The sequence below is a fragment of the Populus nigra genome, chromosome 7, assembly GCF_951802175.1.
Source record: "Populus nigra chromosome 7, ddPopNigr1.1, whole genome shotgun sequence".
Classification (NCBI taxonomy): domain Eukaryota; kingdom Viridiplantae; phylum Streptophyta; class Magnoliopsida; order Malpighiales; family Salicaceae; genus Populus; species Populus nigra.
Genome location: NC_084858.1, coordinates 3,546,434 through 3,569,378, shown reverse-complemented (window position 1 = coordinate 3,569,378; position 22,945 = coordinate 3,546,434). Strand labels below are relative to the sequence as shown.

The 22,945-nt window shown below is 32.9% G+C and overlaps 1 protein-coding gene and 1 pseudogene across 1 annotated transcript; both read right to left on the bottom strand.

Moving 5' to 3' along the window:
- Nucleotides 1-2,865: 2,865 nt before the first annotated feature.
- Nucleotides 2,866-3,665, bottom strand: LOC133698359 (protein TIC 20-v, chloroplastic). The gene has a single exon (XM_062121255.1). It carries the CDS (start codon nucleotides 3,597-3,599, stop codon nucleotides 2,988-2,990), a length of 612 nt encoding a protein of 203 aa, XP_061977239.1. The 5' UTR covers nucleotides 3,600-3,665; the 3' UTR covers nucleotides 2,866-2,987.
- An 857-nt stretch (nucleotides 3,666-4,522) lies between these two features.
- LOC133699385 (wall-associated receptor kinase 2-like) lies at nucleotides 4,523-15,425 on the bottom strand (annotated as a pseudogene).
- Nucleotides 15,426-22,945: the final 7,520 nt, after the last annotated feature.

Sequence of the window (22,945 nt, the reverse complement as noted above, 5' to 3'; positions counted from 1 at the left end):
TCGTTCACTCAAAACGTAGCCTTCATCAAGTCTATTTCTAATCTACGTTGAGAGTTGAATTGTTTAAATTCAATCAAACCTAAATAAAATCTAATTAGATAATCTCAAATTAGTTTTTTTTTTAATTTTTATTCAAAACAATATCTTTTTAGTTTTTATAAAAAAAAATTATTAAACAATATTATATTATTTTAAAAATTCTAAAACAATATAAATCCAAGTCTATTTAACTAATGCGTTTAGAATTGTAGTGTCAATTCAAAATATTTTTTACTTACCAATATATTAAAATAATTTTTTTATTTTTCAAAATTATTTTTAATATAATACATCAAAACAATCTGAATATATATATATATATATATATATATATTATTTTAAGTAAATATTTTTTTTTAAATTTAAGGGATTAATTACAGTCACAATAACTCCAAGGGTAAGTATGGTTTTCTGGGCTACGCTCTGCAATGATTTGTGGGTCAGCAAAATAGCATGGAGACAGAGAATGTGTCAGGCAAATCATCACTCAGCTTCCATGAGAATGCAGCTCCTTCATCAAATGAACCCGGTTCAGACTGTGTCCCATTGTTCAGCCCACTTCTAGGTCATGTATGGGTTCCTAAAGACAAAAAAATGTTTAAAGTGGTTTTTTTTTTTGGTTCAATTAGGAAATTAAGCTTTTGGACATTTTTGTTTTTTAACCGATTGTTCAATAAATTATTAAAATTTTTTTTTACAAGCTATTAATTCACAAAGATGAGGCTCAAAATGGATACCAATTAATACCTGTTTAGGAATATCTAATTCAGACTTTACTTACTTCAATGTGTTTAATGAATTTTTTTAATTAATTTTGTTTTAATATACTAAAAAATATAATTTTGATATATTTTAAAATAAAAAAACTTTAAAAAACAACAATTATCATACTTAAATACCAACTTAATCATACAAGAGTACCACTACACAAGCTGCTTGTTGGTTAATAAACCTAATATTGCAAACCCATAATTTTATTTGAATAATATATGATAAAAGTAAAATTTGAACCTTACAGATCCTAGAGACAATAGTTGACAGAATCACAAGCCGCACAGCTACAACTCATACAAACAACCAAATGTTCTGTTTTTCTCCTGACTTGGCATTGGGGTTTGGCTTCTTTCCTGTGTGCCTGGGAATGAGACATAGCGAGCAATGGTCACTGCTGCCTCTTAAGAAAATGCAGAGGGCAACTACCTGATATGACTGTGATTATACCGAATACTTGACAACCTCTTTTATCATCACCATACTTGCTAAATTGACAGTAACGTTTGTAATTTACGATGGTGTTGGCATTGGTATCTCTCTGGGTCTTTGTACTCATCGATATCTATATAGCATAAGAAATCTGTATGTAAACCTGAAAATGATTTATGTGAACATCAAATCTGAAAAGGAAATATTCCACATGACCGGACAGTAGCAAAGACCTGTTCTTGGGAATATCACCTGCAGAAATATTAACTACGGAAATTCCAAAAAGCATTAACCAGTTTATCTTGGCATCCTTGTTGAAGATAGGGGTGTTTATCTGTACAAGCAAGATATCCTTGAACGTTGTTTGAATGAGTGAAGTCTGTATTACTGCCACAAGTATATGCACTAGTACTAGCTTTAGCATGTTCGCGCCTCTCATTCTTAACTACCCATTCAATTTCAATCCCAACAACCGATGTATGTTTTCCATCTGCTATGGCCGATCTGAAAGATCATAGGAGCGTTTATCTGTAAAAAATGTCGCTCCACAGCGATTTAAGCCTGAAATATTTGTGTAGTTGTATATGCTTGAAACTGAATATCAAGAAGCTCTAGGCAATTGGGAATTGAGGTCTGACAGCATATCCAGAATGAACAAGGAAATACTAATGATATGTTCACATTTTCAGTGCAAAGAAGAGAGGCAGCGACCGAATGTCACCTCTGCTTTCGTCGCCATGACCTCAGTATCACAACCAATAGCTGTCAACATGTTTCTGAAGTTTGAGAACATGAAAGGGCCAGATCCAAGTGTGAGAGACTGATAAAAAAGGCATCCCTCATTTGTCATAGCAGTCATATGCCATATCAATGCTTACAGTTACTGTGCCCTCATACACAGATACATCGTAGGCAGGCATGTTACGTCCAAACCAAAGTTCAGCATCACCATCATTTGAACTGCAATCTAGAAAGACATGCTCCTTCATGGAACAGTCAGGTTTCTCGAACACAGAGGGATAAGGAACACTAACATTCACACATTTTCCTTGGCAACCAGGTTTCACTTGGCTTGAAATTGCTGTTGTCATTAGCCACAATAATAGCAGCATCATTAGCAAAGACACCCACATCTAGAGAATCAGTTTTTCATGCACTTCCAAAGTTAATTAACCTACTGTAAGCTAAAGAAAAAATGAATATATACATATAAATATATAAAAAGAGAAAAGTTCTAAACCACCTCTCACAATTTGTGCAACTTGATTTCTTTTAGAAAATACTCAAAACGTTGAAACATGACAGATTCAGAGCAGATTCGGTTGATGAAAACTTAACAATATACAGCAAAATTTGTTAAACATCTTCACTCACTAGCTAGCTATTTGTAAAACAAAGAGATTCAACCATCTTATGTTAGCAGACTGTACTATTAAACAAATAGGAGTCACCGAACGCAACAAGATAAACACACTAAAAGAGGTAAAATTGATTATTTCTAATCCTTCCATACATATGTATAATCCTCAAAAAAAAAAAAAAAATCCAACTATTAAACGAAATGAAATTGAATTCGGTCCATATCAACATTCAACACAATATGCACAAAAACATTAACAGGCGTTGCAAGATCAAAGTTTCTCCCTTTTTTTGGCAATTTATTAATTCAAAAAGCAAAATACAAGCACATTACAAAGTAAAAAAAAAACAAAAGTGACAACAATCAAAACCCAACAATGGGAAATCTAAAGAACCTGCCTATCAGCAGCCTCAGCAACAATGGGCAACCTAGGAATCTGACCAAACAAACAAGAAGTAGACCCATAAATCAAACAAACCAAAAGGTACAAAAACACAGTACTGTCCAAACTCATCAACAAATCCAATCCCAACCCATCTCTTGGATTAAAACTCCTCTCTAACAAATCAGGAAATATCAACAACACATCAAGCACTATAGCTTGCATGGTATTGAACCTCACATATCTGCTAAAATTGGAGTTTCTCACAACAACAAAGTAAAGAGTCAAAAACACCAAAAACCCATTTAAGGGAAAGCTCTTAAAGACTTTTATAGCTGGGAACAGAGGCTGGATGAGAGCTTGAATTGGAGAAAACTGGGTTATGACGTATTTTCCGTACTGGATCCCGTCAAAGAATGGGTAGAAGTAACAGACGGCAGAGATTATCCTGTCTGTTGTGTCTACTGAATCGTTACCGTTGGATTTGGCTAAAATTAGTCTTCTGGGCCCTTTCCATTTTCTTGCGTGAGGCAAAAAAGATGGGTTTCTGAGGGAGAGAAGGAAGGGTTTTTGGGAGAGGGTAAGAGGGGCTTGTGGAAAGAGAAGAGTGGACATGGTTTTGCTCCTCTCTTTCCTTTTTTTTTTTTCCAGTGAGAGGTAGAAGAAGCTAAAATTGTAGGCGATAAGTTGTTCTAATATCCAATAAAAAGAAAATAAAATGAGATTAAACCTTCATTATATTTGTTAAAGATATTGTTATTAGTATTTTTTTTGAAAATATATTAATTTTTTTTAAAAAATAATTTTTATATTAATATAACAGAAAATATAAAAAAATTAAAATAAATATTTTTAAAATATAAAAATAAATAGGTTCTGAATTTAAATTGATGTTGCTATAGTGCTCAATAGTAGACCTTTTTTTTAGGCCATGAGGTTATTTGGTCATTCGATGAGATTGTATAATAAATGATTTTGATGTACGAAATTAAGAAAATATTAGGTTTAATTTTGTGTTTTGGGGTCAAAATGATGCAAGAATTTGTTTTTTTTTTTCATTTTTTTAAAAGTTAATTTATTTGAAAGTAAAAAGAAAACTACTCGAGGAGCATGTATTACTTGGTGTTCTGTTTATACAAGTTAAATATGTTAAAATAATATAATTATATATATATTATATATTTATTAAAATCATATAAATAAATGTAATTATGTGATTGGACCTAAATGGACGAAACACTCAATGATTTTTATAAGTTATTTTCGGAGTAGAAGATATTTTTTTGGACACTGAAAATTGGATAAGATGGCTAGGTCGACGTGTTTGATCTGCCTACACCTGACACGGGCGGGTTAGTCGTCAAGCAGTCTTGGGCTGCCAATGTGGACTCATGGGCACGAGCCATTGCACAGGCCAGACATGTCTTGGCCCAATTTCTGAGATGCACTTCTCTCCCGTTTTATTTTTCGAATCTTATTTATTCATTAACTTATTTTTAAAATAACAAAACTACGAAATAATAATCACTCTCTTTAATTTTATTTTTTTTGCAAACCCACACATTTATTTGAATAATTTATGGCTCAAAGAGAGGTAATTTGGAAGCAAGTAAAGCTTCCATAAAGCTACGACGTATTCAAAGAAGCAAGAGCGTACCTTCTTGCCTGTACAAACAGAGATGAAAATTTACTTGACATTATTGAGAGTTGAGACTGATTCATAAAGCGACCATGCTGACAAGACGATCGCTCCAGTTTTAAATACTATCAGAGAAGTTGTCAATCTCAAGTGGTATCACAGTCTGAGACTGTGTCATTGGACGACGTGCAATCTTGCCGAAAGATTGTGATGATTCGCCTAACAAGTATTCCGTCCCGTCGATATTTTGCTGAGCCCATGATTTCTGATGAAGATCTTTCAGCTTAGCTAGCTCATCTGACACTTCCTTCATGGTTGGCCGGTTTACTCCCATGCTATTCAGACATCCTTTTGCAAGCTCAGCTACAGCTTCTATCTCATCCATTTCACCTTCATCAGCTGCCTGGAAATCCAAAATCCTGAAAAGATTATAGTTTCCAGTGCTGAGATAAAGTGTTGAATGAGGTTCCGTTTCTCTCCAGAACTGGAACTGGAGTTTGGCTTTTCTCCCGTGAGAAGCTCCACAAGAACCACCCCAAAGCTGAAGACATCACTCCTTGCGGTTAAAATACCCGTCATAAGATACTCTGGATCCAGGTAGCCTAAAGTCCCTTGTATTTTTGTGGCTATCATGGTTTGGTCTGAAGAAATCAGCACTGAAGCTCCAAAGTCTGCAACCTTTGCTGTGTGGTTGCTGTCTAAGAGTATGTTCACCGACTTGACATCTCCATGAATAATCAGAGGGTCTGCAAGAGAATGCAGGTAATTAAGCGCAAGGGCAATCTCTGATGCTATCCTCAGACGATTGCTCCAGGAAGCTAATAACTGCGACGTTTTGTCATGTATGTGCTTGAAAAGAGTTCCATTTGAAATGAACTCATAAACTAACAATGGCACTTTGGTCTCCAAACACAGGCCCAAGAGCTTCACCACATTCTTGTGATTGACCTGTGAGACAACACCCATTTCGTTTTGAAATTCCTCATTCATCTGAGCCTTGTGTCCCTTTAAACTTCTTGACTGCAACTTGGGCATTATCTGCTAGAACTCCTCTGTAAACAGAACCAAAACCACCTTCTCCTAGTTTCTGATCATCATCATAATTTTTTGTTGCCTTTTCCAGCTCCGCCTCGCTGAAAATCCGTACTCGTTGGTGCTTTAAAACCATTCCCCCGTTCTCCCTGAAGTTTCTATCCTTCTTCCTTTTTTTGCACATCATGTACAGTAGAACACAAATGATCACAAGCAAAATGGCTGCTCCAATAGCTGCATACCAATGTCAAAGAAAAATGTTACTTTAAACACAAATCAAGAGATTTCTTTTCTAACCTTTTACCGAGTGATAAATGGCCATTAGTATCATCATAAGAGCATCTAAATCGGATTTTTTTTACTGTTCTCAGATTAAGTTTTTTTGCACACCGAGACTTAATTCCCTTTTCCGATCCAGTTAAAGTCAAGCAATGCAAGTTGGGATTAGGAGATTCATGAATATTCATTATATATGCTAGTCTTTTTAATCATATACTTATTGAAAATCATCATCAGAAGAAGAACCATACATGCATAGATATAAATGCCTGTTCTTATTGTTAATTGCCTATAAAGCTGAAGCTCGGGAATTATAGACTCGGCCAGTAATGGCTACGATGCTCTTCATAACGGAGAAACTCATTATAACAAGATTAATTCCAAGGTCACTTACGTACCTGCAATTATTGTGATGATACCAAGTCCTTGACAACCTTTTTTACCATCACCATACATACCAAGGGGACATCGACACTTGTAATTCCCTATGGTGTTCTTGCAAGTACCTTGACATGGATAGCTTTCTGGATTCTTGCACTCATCAATATCTAAATGTTAAATAAAGTAGTGAGTAAAACTTGAATATAAATCCGAAAATTAAATTTAATAAAAATAAAATCATGCCATTAAAATGGATATGATTAGGGAATAATAGATTTGCATTTATAGTAACCAATTGGTCTTAGCATGAAACTCAAGGAATGCTTGAGTTGAAATGCTTGGTAAAGCCAAATCAAGAGTTGGGAGTTTTAAGCAATCCCAAATTTCAACTCGGAGAACAATGTTTTTTTTTTTTTTAATTCCTCACAATGGAGTTCGTTGAATAGTACTTAAGTTGACAATATGGTTAATTTTTTTTCCTAGTTCTAAAACCTGAATTAACCTGAATTGATCGTCTAGAATTTGTATTGGTTCAAGATGAAGAAAAAGTGAAGGGGTGACCTGGTCACAAAGTTAGTTCAACCCGTAAGCCAATAAACCAGAGGTAAAACCGGTCAAATCCGACACTTAATCTATCGACTTTTTTTTCTAACACAGGCCAATGATACAGTAAATAAACTATACATGACTAGAGACAACAGGGAAAGAACATAACCTGCAAAAGCATATACGAGTACTACTATTGGAAATCATACCAAAACGCAATAACCAGTTTACCTTGGCATCCTTCTTGGAGATAGGGATTTCCTTCGAACCCTTCATTGCATAAGCAACGATATCCTTGACCACTCTCAGGGTAACTGCAATTTGCATTAGCGCCACAAGCATATGCACTTGCGTTAGCTTTAGCCTGTTCGCACGTCTCATTTTTAACTACCCATTCAATCACAATATCTGTTCTATATGCATCATTTCCATATTTTGGCTTGCGAGAGAGCTGCCAATCTGAAATCTTGAAGGAGCTTTTGTCCACTATAAATGCGAATCCACAGAGATTGAAGTCCGAAACGTTCGTGTAGTTGTAGAAGCTAAACAATGAAATATCAAGTGATTTGAGGCCCTTGGGGATTGAGGTTTGGCAGCATCCAGAACCTGAGCAAGGATTTCCATCGGACATGTTCACATATTCGGTGCATAAGGAGAGACAGGCAGCTCCATATGTGAACTCTTCGTTGATAATCCAGGCATAGGTATCGCAACCAATTGCTACGAATATATTTCGGGTGTCTGAGTACATGAAGGGGCCTGGTCCAAGGATGACAGGAGGAGAGTAATACTTTGTCGAGCTCCCTGTTCTGTCGTAGCAATTGAAAGGTGTGTATGAGCTTGCAGTTATTGTGCCTTCAAGGACTGATATATTTCGAGCAGGTATGTTACCTCCGAACCATAGCTTAGGATGACCTTCATCGCCTGAACTGCAATTTAGGAAGAAATCGTCGTTCATGGCACATCTTGGTTCTCCAATCCCAAAGGGGTAAGGAACACTAACATTCCCACACTTGTCTTGGCAGCCAGGTTTTACATCTGGCCTTGCTGTTGCTGCCGCCACTGGCCAGAACAATAGCAACATCATCAGCCAAGACACCCACATGATCTGCAGGATCATTTTTTTATGCACTACTCAGCTTGTGTGGCTTAGAAAACTATCTCCCTCTAATTTGTGTGACCTTTTTTCCTGGTAGAGAATTTATACTGCTATGGGAAACTACTAATTAAATCCATCACACCAAGAATGTAAATTCTAGAAAAAATAATAATAATAAACATAACAAATGGAGAACAGATTCGGTCGATCGATGGAGACTTAACAACCCGCTGCAACAATTTTTCAACGTATTCTCTGTTTTTTTTATATTCTTTTCACAACTGTAACTGATCATAAAAAATGACTCAGATATATATATTGAAGTCCATCGTTTAGTTGCAGACAGTAATGTCTTAATCAAATAGCCAATTACAAATAGGATAAACAAATTTATTACAAAAATAAATAAATTAAAAACAACTTGTTTCAAGAATTAAAACCCATCAACATCATCATCAAATAGTTAGTATTCCAAGATGTTATAGGGATGGAAACAATAAGAATGAATGAAGACAGCTGACACCAGAACCCACTTGGTAGTAGAGACGGAGACAGCTGACACCAGAACCCACAAGGCAAAGCTCGGATGAGATTGATTAAAACAGTCATAATTTTAGATCCAACCCAACGGATGGATCAAGCTCAAGTTACAAGTTTAGTTTTATAGGAGGTTAGCTGGCTATAACTATCCGAGGTCTCAAAGATACTCAAATGAGACCTACAAGTTTAGTTTTCTCTATTTATTTTTTCTAGTTTTTATTCATGCTATGCATTGTGGGAGAAAGGCCGGGAGAAATAGTCTGTCAAGTATTCTCCCTGTTTTGTCATAGCAGTCGAATGCTGCATCAATGGCTACAGTGACTGAGCCCTCCAGCACTGATATATTGCGAACAGGCATGTTTCTTCCAAACAACAATTCTCTCTCTCTCACTAAATTCTTCAACTTCTTTGCTTGTAGTTGTATATAATTAAGACAGACCACCAAGAACACATTACTAATATGACTAGTTCCAAGACGACCCGGTCAATGGAGCCCTGAGAGTCCTTCCTAGCATCTTTATTTTCTCTTTTGTTTTTTTTTTTTTTTTTTGGGGGGGGGGGGGGGTAGGCAAACAAAATATTTGTAGAAAATTCATATATTAAAACAATTCAATATCTGAATGTCAAGTGGGTTAATGATGAAGGTCAAAGCTATCACATGCAAAGTCTATGGCTGCCACTGTGTGGTGTGGTTAGTGATTGTTTGATATAATAATAATAATAATAATTTTTTAAAGTGATTTTTATTTGAAAATGTAATAAAAAAAATATTTTTAATATATATAAAAATAATCTAAAAATATTATAAAAATATAATGTGAAGTAAAAAAAAAAAAGAGTTCAAATTTTAGCAAAAACACACCTAAGTCAGTTAGCCAATCGGGCTGCATCTTTTTTTTTTTTTTTTTTTGGAGGGGAGGAACAAAATATTTATAAAAAATTAATAGTATTAAAACAAGCCAACATCTTAATATCAAGTGGGTTGATGATGAAGGTCAAAGCTATCACGTGCAAAGTTTATGGCTGTTACTGCGTGGTTAAGTAGTATTGATAATAGTTATTTTTTAAAATATATTAAAATAATATTTTTTAAAAATACATTTTAATATATATCAAAATAATATAAAAACATCATAAAAAAACTGTTTTTTTGAATGGTAATCTGGACGTTACCTCAAATTAATGATTTTAAAATTATGATTTTGTCTCAAAATCACTGGCTATAAAAGGTCTTTGGTCAATTAGATTTTTTTATTATTATTATTTGGAACTACCTGGGTAGTATTTAATATTGTGGTTGCAATTATTATTTTAAATGTGTTTTGTTTATAAATATATTAAGATAATATTTTTTATTTTTAATATTAGTACTTCAAAACAATAAAAAACATAAAAAAAATTAATTTGTATTTTAAAAGGACGATGTCACTGTAAACACCGCATGCAACATGCCTTGATTTATTTCCAACAAAAAGCAAGTTGATTACTTCTATTTTTTGATATTTCAAGCGGAAATCATCCACCAAATGATCAACCGAAAAACGATGCGTTTTTGAGGGAGACAGAAGGGTTTGTGGGAGCGGGCAGGAGGGGTTAGTGAAAAGAGAGGAGTTACATGGTTTTACTTCTTTTTTTTCTTTCTTTCTTTCTTTTCCCTTTTTCTTTTTCTTCTTCTTCTAGTTGCTGCTTTAAAAAAAAAATTTGGCTTAAAAATACATCAAAATAATATTTTTTTTATTTTTAAAAAAGTATTTTTTACATCAGCACATCAAAATAATTTAAAAATATAAAAAAATATTAATTTGAAACAAAAAAAAATATTTATATTTTTTAAAACTACTTTTGAAAGCCAAAACAATGAAAAAAAATATCCGAAATAAGTTTTTTATTATCTAATAAAATGAGATTAAACCCAAAAAAGAAAAAAGAAAATAAAGGGTGATGTTATGGCTTATCTATACGATGTTGTACTGGCTGTTTTTATCCTTTTTCAATTTATTGATTTTTACTTTGTTTTTTCATGAAGGACAAGTCAAAATTGGACAACTAATCTTGGCAGCGAATTTGAATTGTATTTGAAAAAAAACTTGAAGTGAGTTTGTATAGAAAAGATATCAAATCAATGATTTTTCTATGTGTTTTTGAATGTTTTTAATATGTTGAGTTTAAAATTATAAATAATATTTGAAAAGATATCAAATTTGTTGTTTTTTTTTAAATTTAAAAAAACAATATTTTTTAGGAAATTATGAAAATAATAGAGATAATTTTTTATTTTAAGATTGAATAAAATTTTATATGTCTATTTATTTAAAATTAAAAACAAAATAACTCAATTACTATGTACTTCAACTAAATTAAATATGTTAAAGGTATAGAAAATAAAAACAAATTACATGTTATTTTTATTTTTGAGGTAGAACATAGTTTTTGACATGGATATAAAACTTGCATTAACTCGATGAGTTAACTTAAAATCTTATTAACACGGAATTTAGAACAATTTATATTAGAAAAAAAATCGAGTTAATTTAATTCATCTTATTATAATTTGATAATCAAATTATTAATTTTTTTATAAAATAAAATTACAATACTTTTTTGAAAAAATTCTTCAAAGTCCTCTATCCAAATCAGATTTTATATGTATTATTTTTTAACATTGAAAATTGGATAAGATAGCTAGGTAGAAGGATCGGTCGACATGTTTGATCTGCCAACACCTAAGACAAGCGGGTCAGCGTCGAACATGCCTGGGCTGCTAATGTAGAGGTCACACATTTCTTGGACTGATTTCGGATCTGCCCCCCCCCCCCCCCCCCTCTTATTTTATTTATTTATTTATTAGATTATTTTTAAACTATCAAAACTAAAAAATAATATTCAATATCTGCATTTTCATTTTTTTAATTATTGGATAAAAAAATATTAGAGAATAATATAAATTATATATTGAAAACTTATTTAACAGCGTAAGTTATTGGGTTAAGATACTTTTTTGACATGATATTAGTGTCTTAATGATTAAGCAATTACAAGTTCGAATCTCACTATTCTCATTTGATAAAAAATTAAGCACAATGCAATGTAGACTTGTACAAGTTTCAAGTTTAAAGAGTTTTCACTTGAAAAAGTGTATTAAAGAATACTATAAATCATATTTTGAAATCCCACCTAATAATTTATGGGTTGAGATGACTTCTTAACAAAATAATATATATATATATATATATATATATATATATATATATATATATATGTTATCCTCCAGTACATATACAAACTTTGTATAAAACATCAGATTTCGGATTTTAATTATAAGATTTAGTCCTTGTAGGACAATCTACTTTCAATTTTTCCTTTTATACCACACAAACACACACACACACACACATGATTGCCTTATAAATCCTATATCTATTTATACGAAGAAGAAATCATGTATAACATTTTCATCATCTACTTCATTGGTTATAGTATTTTCTAGTTATTTGACCTCGTTCCACTATAAGCCTGGTAATTTTTTTCCAACAAGAAAAAAGTAACAATGAAGGATTTTTCTACAGAAATATATATATATCTTAGATAATAACTGTAAAACAGTAATGGTTTAAGACTTAGACTGTAGCAATTCAAATTTCGGTAGTCTTCCTATGAATACCATATATATATCACTCTTAAAATTATATCATCAAAGTAATAGCTATTATATAAATCTAATTTCCTACAGAAAATTCAGTAGAGTTTTCCTTGTTTTTTTTTTTATATCACTAAGTTATCGACTAAACTTGATTCAATCACAATACTTAATCTTCTACTTTGAACCAACCATTTTAGATCATATCTCATCTTATCATACAATATTTCACATAGTAATACTTCGTTATGTTTTCTCAACCTTACATCATCAACAAATAAAATATAGCAATTATATTCTCTTAAAATTAAACATTAACTATATACAATTAAAAACTCAAAGGATTCATATTGAACTAATTATTACTTTAACATGCATCCATCTTATAAACATGCATAATTATAATTACTAAGTTTTTTCCTGAATAGTTTATTAATATTAGTTCCTTACTTATACTTTCTAAATGTATAAATACCAAAAGCAATTATCTTTAGGATACATATATTAAAATCTATATATAATATAAATTACATATAAAACAAAAGATATTACTTAAGAAAAAAAATAGATTTAAAGACAAAGTTCATATTTAACGCTACGTTATCACTTTATGAAATACTTGTATACATAACATTAATAAGAAATAAGAAAGATAACACATTAAAAATGATAAAACTATTATGTTCACAATTCTTCAAAATATATCAATTTGTCTTTCATCACTAACTTACTACATATCAATATCAGTAACTCATTCGTAATTTATCAATCCTATACTTATAGGACCTCGACAACCAACACTCAATTGTTTAATTTTCAATTTGGTAATTCACAATTTGCTTTAAATCCGGCTAACCTTCCTTAATAGCCAATAATTAAACCGATAATTCCATACAAATTACCCAACATTCGACTATTTTCTTTTAATAGCCAATCAAACCGGTAATTCCACATGAATTACCCAACACATCCAGCTATTCTCTATTAATAGTCAATCTAACCGGTAATTCCATATGAATTACCTAACATCCCTATTATAATACAAACGAGTTTCTTCTACTACTTTTTCCATATCAATATGTTATAAACATCTCATAACTAATAATAAAACTTTGAATTTTAAAAGAAAGTAATGAATCACCTACTGTCTGTTGTTGATGACCTAGCTCCTCCTACTTGATGCCCTACTCCCGAAACAACTCCTGAATCAATCAAATTACACTAAATTATTATTCCATTATATATGCTAGTCTTTTTAATCATATACTTATTGAAAATCATCAGAAGAAGAAGAACCATACATGCATAGATATAAATGCCTGTTCTTATTGTTAATTGCCTATAAAGCTGAAGCTCGGCAATTATAGACTCGGCCAGTAATGGCTACGATGCTCTTCATAACGGAGAAACTCATTATAACAAGATTAATTCCAAGGTTACTTACGTACCTGCAATTAATGTGATGATACCAAGTCCTTGACAACCTTTTTTACCATCACCATACATACCAAGGGGACATCGACACTTGTAATTCCCTATGGTGTTCTTGCAAGTACCTTGACATGGATAGCTTTCTGGATTCTTGCACTCATCAATATCTAAATGTTAAATAAAGTAGTGAGTAAAACTTGAATATAAATCCGAAAATTAAATTTAATAAAAATAAAATCATGCCATTAAAATGGATATGATTAGGCAATAATAGATTTGCATTTATAGTAACCAATTGGTCTTTAGCATGAAACTCAAGGAATGCTTGAGTTGAAATGCTTGGTAAAGCCAAATCAAGAGCTGGGAGTTTTAAGCAACCCCAAATTTCAACTCGGAGAACAATGTTTTTTTTTTCTTTCTAATTCCTCACAATGGAGTTCGTTAAATAGTACTTAAGTTGACAATATGGTTAATTTTTTTTTCCTAGATATAAAACCTGAATTAGCCTGAATTGATATTCTAGAATTTATATTGGTTCAGGATGAAGAAAAAGAAAACGTTTGGGAACGCGGTTAAAACGTGTTCACACAAAATTCAATTTTATTTTTTTTTGTTAAAATTTAATATGTTTTGTACGTTTTGATGTGCTGATATTAAAAACAATTTTTTTTTTTTAAAAAATCATTGGCATGTATTTTGACACGAAAAATTATTTAAAAAATAACCGTTACCACACTGTCAAACACACTCAAAGTAAAAGAGTGACCTGGTCAAAAAGTTAGTTCAACCCGTAAGCCAATAAACTAGAGGTAAAACCGGTCAAATCCGACACTTAATCTATCGACTTTTTTTTTCTAACACAGGCCAATGATACAGTAAATAAATTATACATGACTAGAGACAACAGGGAAAGAACATAACCTGCAAAAGTATATACGAGTACTACTATTGGAAATCATACCAAAACGCAATAACCAGTTTACCTTGGCATCCTTCTTGGAGATAGGGATTTCCTTCGAACCCTTCATTGCACAAGCAACGATATCCTTGACCACTCTCAGGGTAACTGCAATTTGCATTAGCGCCACAAGCATATGCACTTGCGTTAGCTTTAGCCTGTTCGCACGTCTCATTTTTAACTACCCATTCAATCACAATATCTGTTCTATATGCATCATTTCCATATTTTGGCTTGCGAGAGAGCTGCCAATCTGAAATCTTGAAGGAGCTTTTGTCCACTATAAATGCGAATCCACAGAGATTGAAGTCCGAAACGTTCGTGTAGTTGTAGAAGCTAAACAATGAAATATCAAGTGATTTGAGGCCCTTGGGGATTGAGGTTTGGCAGCATCCAGAACCTGAGCAAGGATTTCCATCGGACATGTTCACATATTCGGTGCATAAGGAGAGACAGGCAGCTCCATATGTGAACTCTTCGTTGATAATCCAGGCATAGGTATCGCAACCAATTGCTACGAATATATTTCGGGTGTCTGAGTACATGAAGGGGCCTGGTCCAAGGATTACAGGAGGAGAGTAATACTCTGTCGAGCTCCCTGTTCTGTCGTAGCAATTGAAAGGTGTGTATGAGCTTGCAGTTATTGTGCCTTCAAGGACTGATATATTTCGAGCAGGTATGTTACCTCCGAACCATAGCTTAGGATGACCTTCATCGCCTGAACTGCAATTTAGGAAGAAGTCGTCGTTCATGGCACATCTTGGTTCTCCAATCCCAAAGGGGTAAGGAACACTAACATTCCCACACTTGTCTTGGCAGCCAGGTTTTACATCTGGCCTTGCTGTTGCTGCCGCCACGGGCCACAACAATAGCAACATCATCAGCCAAGACACCCACATGATCTGCAGGATCATTTTTTTATGCACTACTCAGCTTGTGTGGCTTAGAAAACTATCTCCCTCTAATTTGTGTGACCTTTTTTCCTGGTAGAGAATTTATACTGCTATGGGAAACTACTAATTAAATCCATCACACCAAGAAAGTAAATTCTAGAAAAAATAATAATAATAAAACATAACAGATGGAAAACAGATTCGGTCGATCGATGGAGACTTAACAACCTGCTGCAACAATTTTTCAACGTATTCTCTGTTTTTTTTTTTAATATTCTTTTCACAACTATAACTGATAATAAAAAATGACTGCTATGACATTTTTGTTAGAAATAAATTAATTTTTGGGACCGGGTCAATGGAGCCACTGTTAATATCTTAAATATTAATTTTTGTTAGAAAGAAATTTTTTTTATGTTTTTATATTATTTTAATATGTTAATATCAAAAATAATTTTTAACAAAATAAAAAAAAATTATTTTAATAAATTTCTAAAAAAAAAAAACACTTTAAACTACCACCACTACACAATTCTAAACACACCTTAATTATAAAAGTTAAAGCTATTGCATCCAATATTTTTTAGATTAATGTATATCGGTTAAAAGATCCCAAGTAGCAAAGTCTTGGGTGAAAAAAATATTATCGTGCTTAAATATTATTTATGTTTTTTAAAATATGGAATCATAAGAATAATAAAGAAATTGAATACCCATGTTACTTTAAAAAAATAATTGGATTATTGAGTGAAAAATAAGCACAAACACCAAAATAAATGCCCCCTCTTGCATATTCCAAAGCTATTAATGCATCCCAACAGCCATGTACAAAAAAAAAAATATTAAATTGAAGTGATCTTAGCATCGCACTAATTCACTTTGGAGTGGGATTGTAAGTTTATGATCTATCACATCTAATACATTATTGTTTTAAATCCTAGACTGGTCCAATGAAACAATATGGGACACGAATGATTCAGAGCAAGGATCGGTTTGTAATGAAAAAAAATAGTTGATTCAGTCAAAAATTCTTGTTAACCAGTGATTCAATCGACTTAGGTTTGATATAGTGAAAACCCGATTATTAATTCATAAACTCTTTTTTCATTGTTTTTGTCAAAATAATATTATTTTATTATTTTTTATTTTTTTTAAGTTGAGTTGAACTTTTCTCGTCAAATGAAATCATTTAACATAAAGATTGATGATTGTGGTGGTTTGAATGGGTTTTAACGATATTTCTTTTTTTTTTTCTATTATTGAAATCTAGCGACCTCTCTCTCCTCTCTTAAACAAGTGATTATAAAGTAACAAAAAAAAATTATACCAAAATTGTATTGAGAAAAAATTAAGGGAAAAAACACATATAATTTGTAAAGTTTGAGGACTAAATTAAACTTTTTTGTGAACTTTGAAACCATTATACATTTGTGTAGCCTTTCCTGCTTTGGTCCCTATCTTTAAATTTTGTTCTTAGTCAATAAATTTCACCTAAAAAAATGCAATCACACAATAAAAAAGTTTGAGGGCCAAATTAAAAAAAAATTGAACAATGGATACATGTTAAAATATGTGAGGCTGAGTCGTGCACGTATGTACAATGTTTTAACCAAACATTTTAATTTTTTTTTACTTAGATACGCTTAAATGCTTTTGTTATAGTAACCTATAAAATAGCATTTATATTAATATCTACTGAAATAAAGTTAATGAACCAAGATTTTATCAATATATCTTTACCAAAAATTATCGAATCAAGAAAAACATACGAGTATAATTTTTCTGAATTCTCGGATGTGCGTGCTGGCATGCACTGATACAAACACTCCTTAGTAGAGGTACGCTGACTCTTGCTAAAGATAGATCCAAAAGCTTATTGGGTCTAGCTAGTGCCAAACCCAACCACAATTAGGCATGACGATGTGCCAAGCCCAATCGTGTTGGGTCTCGCACTAGCCAGACCCAATCATAAATGGGCTTAGTAGTGTGTCAAGCCCTATGCGTGTTGCATCGTCGCTAACCAGACCCATCCATTATTTGACCTAGTAGTGTGCCAAGCCTCGAGCGCATTGGGTTTGCCAATGCTAGACCCAACCATGGTTGGACTTGACAGAGTGCCAAGCCTATGCGCATTGAGTGTGATGTTGGCAAGACCTAGCCATGATTGGGTTTGGTGATGTGTCAAGCATCGAGGTGTGTCTCGCAAATTCCAGACCCAAAGGTTGCTTGGTTGGTAGCTTTGCCTGATTCGCTGTCATGCCAACAAGATGGGCCTGTCATGTGATTATTGACAGTGTTGAGCCTGAGGATTTTTGTCATCATTGCCTAAGCATAGCCAAATCCGCCACATCCTCAAATTCAAACATAATATATGAATTTAATGCCATTGATTCAATAGATTCTTACATAAAATCTTAGAGAATTTATTTCTCAACAAAAAAGCTTAATTAAACAAGTTTACACTTTGCCAACATTATTAGGTGAATTAGTGTGAAATCCTGTAAATTTACAATATAAATATGCGGATGTATAAACTCTCATGTAAATGTAAGACTGAAAGTAGTATGATCTTAATGAGTGATGGAAATCAAGATAAGAAATAATAGATAAATAATTATATATAATGGAAAGGATGACCTCTATAAAATGAATTTTGATTTAGAATTCATAAGAACAGAGAAACTGGTAACATGTTTTGATAGATAAAATAATGAGAAAAATAATAAAATATTTCTAAGAAATAAGTGAGGTAATAAAGAATACATTATAATAAAGCATAGTGCAATGAAAAGGGTAGGATTGAAGGTGCAAGCACCGATTAAAAATCAATGACGTTACTTTGACATGGTAATAAGCCCGATAAATAAATAAATGTAGAAATTTTAAAATGAATATATTCCAAAATAATAAAATAACCTTAAAGGTTTAGAAGGATAATTGATATAATTTTATGTGAAGATTGAACAATAAAATCTACATTGTTGATGAAAAGTCATGAACTGACCAATTTTACATTAGAAAGCAGAGCTCTCAATCCAATCACCGGATTGGGATGCAATTTTGCATGAACTCTATTTATATGTTTTTCTACCTTGGTGATAGATCTCATCCCAATCAGAGTTCGGTAAAGACTAGCAATTTAAGCAGAAACAAACCGGATAGTTTACATGAAAAATAAAATAAAATACGTAAAGTCATAAATGAGGGACAAAATTGTAATTAGAGGAAAATGTGCTTTTAAAACAACAAAGAGGCTGCTAGTTAAAAAAAAAAAGAAAAAGAAAAGGTGAGAGATGATTAGTACTTAAAAGTGCATTTTTATCAAGGTTTTATATCATCATTTTGCACTTAAAGTATCAATAACTCCTTAACTAAAGCATGTTTTATAATAACATATCTAATTATATAAGATACCTTTAATTTATGGTAAATGTTCATCTTAAATGCAGGTCTATCACATAAATGAAAGAATTGATTGATGGGTTGAAGTACTGAAATTGAAAGGACAAAGAGATGGCCAAACTTAGAAAAGAGATGCTGGTGCAGTCCAAACTGGAACACTGTTCGGTAATTGGGTCATATCTGGAGCTGTAGATCTTGGATTTAGGTCCATTTTATATGGATGGAAAGATAAGACATAGGCCTACAACTTTCATGTGGAGCCCAAGATTTAAAAAGGCCGTTTTCAAGTCCAAATTGTAGCAACAACAAAGAAGTCCGAATCTGTCCTGCAGCCCAGACACTATTCAGTGTTCAGCCCATATCTCAAGTTCTAGAAGTCCAAATGATCTCAAATTTTTACCCTGGAAAGATGAGACAATTTCCTAGAACTTTCATGATTCAAGTTTGTTCAAATTATGACGTCATCAATGACGTTTTTGGCAGACAAGAAGATAAGAATTGTCACCAAGTCAAGATGTGGCCACCCACTCATCAATTAGTCAACAAATCAATAGTTCCGAATTTTGGCCTATAAAAGGAGGCATTTGCCATGTATTTAGGCATCTTGGTGTTGAGATCAAGATCATGCTCTTGCTTTCTCTCTTTGTATTGCTTATGCTTTGCTTTCATTAATATCAAGTTTATGCCTTTCATTTCCTTTCCTTTACTTAGTTAACTTTTATCTTACTTATGTTCGTATCTTGTTTATTTATGTTTCTTTCTTTCATTATGTCTAGCTAAGTTAATTACGTCAAGGTGAAAAGGGTACACTAATGGTGTAAGAATAAGTATAATATAAACTTAACATGGACCTTAATGTTGGATACTAACATGCTTTATATTTGTTATCTTGTTCACTTTTAATACTTTGCTTGTTAAATGGTTAATCTAGATTTATGTTGTATAACACTTGGTACAACAAATACTTGGCACTTTCATAGCCCATACTGTATGGTATAACCGACACCTGAGCTATGAAAGGAACTTGATTTGTTGTTAACATAAGTTATAATCATGAATGCCTGACAACATTTACAAGTATTAGCATTATTCGAATAAGATAACTAATGTAATCATGTTAACAATTTATAATCCGATTGGAACCTCCTTTGTGTGTGGTTTCCAGTTGAATAATAAGAGTTTATATTATACTTGTTTGATGTACCATTAGTGGATCCTCTAACCTTGACATTTGTTGTTATCATTGTTTAATCCTTACGTTAATCTTTCATCTCAAAGTTCTCATCAACTTCTTCTTCTTCATCTTTATTATTATCATTATTAATAATATTATTGGTGTTATTATTATTACTACTACTACTATTATTATTGTTGTTGTTGTTACTATTGTTGTAGTATTATTGTTGCTTATAATTTATACAAGTAACCTCCCTGTGGTTCGACCCCGGTCTTGCCGGGTTATTTATTACTTCGACACTCCTGCACTTGGGAAAAGACATCAATCTTTTGGTCGTGTCAAGTTTTTGGCGCCGTTGCCGGGGAGGTAAATTCTTGTACAAATTATAGTATTTATTTTATTTTCTCTTTTCTCTTTTCTCTTTTTCTTGTATCTAACTTTGTTTCTTTTGTTTTGTTTCTCTTTCTTTTATTTTCTTCTTCCTTTTATTCTCCTACACGTGCATGAGAGTGTGGTCACGTACATTAAGTGGTAGACTTTGTAGGGTATCCTCGTCATTTTCAGAAAATATGGCTGAAGAAGATAACCAATCGCTTCATAATGAGAATAATGAGAATATTCGGGTTAGAACTCTTAGAGACCACATGAATCCGACAAGAACAAGTGCACCCTCATGCATAGTTTTTCCTCCTGATGCATCTCATTTTAATTTTAAGACAGGCATTATTCAACTTTTACCATCTTTTCATGGCTTAGATTTAGAAAATCCATACTTGCATTTAAGGGAATTTGAGGAGGTTTGCAACACGTATAATGACTCAAATTGTAGCATGAACACCATTAGATTGAAGCTTTTTCCTTTTTCATTAAAAGATAAAGCTAAAACATGGCTACAAAATTTGAGACCTGGATCCATTCGTGCTTGGGATGAAATGCAACAACAATTTTTAAAGAAGTTTTTTCCATCCCATAGAACAAACTCTTTCAAAAGACAAATCATTACTTTCTCTCAAAAACCAGGAGAAACATTTTATCAATGTTGGGATAGGTATCGAGACTTACTTAATACTTGCCCCCATCATGGTTTTGAAACATGGAGATTAGTTTCACATTTTTATGAAGGGTTAACTCCTAGAGATAGGCAAATGGTTGAATTGATGTGCAATGGAACTTTTGAGGATAAAGACCCTAATGAAGCAATGGAATACCTAGACTTGCTAGCTGAAAATGCGCAAAATTGGGACACCACAGGTACTTATGAGGCACCAAGTAAAACCCAACCTCATACATCTAGTGGAGGTATGTACAACCTTAGGGAAGATCATGACCTCCAAGCCAAGTTTGCATCTTTAGCTAGAAAGGTTGAGGCACTAGAATTAAAAAAGAGTGGTCAATTAAAATCTGTTCAAGACATTGCATGTCAAATCTGTGAAACCAACGAACATTCAACCAATGACTGTCCAACCTTGCCTTCTTTTAAAGAATGTCTCCATGAACAAGCCCATGCATTAAACAGTTTTCAAAGGCCCAATCATAACCCATATTCGCAAACATATAACCCTGGTTGGAGAAATCATCCAAATTTCAGTTGGAAGAGTGAGAACAATAATGCTCAAACTTCACAGCCATCGTTTCAAGCACATCATAATTTCCAAAATTCTCATGGATATGCACCTCCTTATGCTCCCCCTCCTAGAAGAAATCTTGAGGAAACATTGCATGCATTTATGGAAAAGCAAGAGGCAATTAACACTCAACTTGCTCAAAGCATGACAGATTTTAAAGATACTCTTGCAAAATTGACATCTGCTCTCAGTTTCCAAGAGAAAGGTAAGTTTCCATCTCAACCACAACAAAATCCAAAGGGGCAATACAATGCGAATGCAAGTAGTTCGGGAAGCCAACACATGGATCACGTAAAATCAGTCATCACTCTTCGTAGTGGTAAGGTTATTAAAAAACCCATTCTTGAACCTTGTGAGAATGATGATGAGTCAATCTCTGAGGGTAAGGAAGGGGTTGAATCTGATCATTGCAAAGAAAAGACTGATTCTCCGCCAGCACTTCCATTTCCTCATGCCATGACCAAACAAAGGAAAGTCAATCACAACTCTGAAATTTTTGAAACCTTCAAACAGGTAAGGATCAATATACCTTTGCTGGATGCTATTAAACAGGTTCCTTCTTATGCTAAATTTTTGAAAGATCTGTGCACTGTGAAGAGAAAACTGAATGTGAAAAAGAAAGCCTTTTTAGCCGAACAAGTAAGTGCCATTCTTCAGAACAATAATGCATTGAAATATAAAGACCCTGGTTGTCCTACAATTTCATGCTTTATTGGAGAACATAAAATTGAAAGAGCTTTACTTGATCTTGGAGCTAGTGTGAATTTACTTCCATATTCAGTTTTTCAAAGTCTCAATCTAGGTGAGTTAAAACCAACTTCTGTGACTCTTTTACTTGCCGATAGATCTGTAAAAGTGCCTAGAGGAATAGTTGAAGATGTGTTAGTACAAGTCGATAAATTCATTTATCCTGTGGATTTTATTGTCTTGGATACACAACCTGTTGAAGCATGTAATTCATTTCCTGTTATTTTAGGACGTCCATTTCTTGCAACTTCTAATGCATTGATTAATTGTAGGAATGGACTAATGAAGCTATCTTTTGGAAACATGACATTGGAGATGAATATTTTCAACATTTGCAAGCAACCTGGGGATGATAATGATTTACAGGAAGTGGACTTTACTGAAAAATTAGTTCATGATCAATTTCAAACCACTTCCAATGAAATTGAGATTGATGAATCTGATGATTTGCAAATGGTTTATTTTCAGGAAGAATTAAAGGCAAGTAATTGGAGACCACAAATTGAGGAATTGCCGCCACGATCAATTAAGCCAATACCTTCAAGTGTTCAACCACCAAAACCTGATTTGAAGCC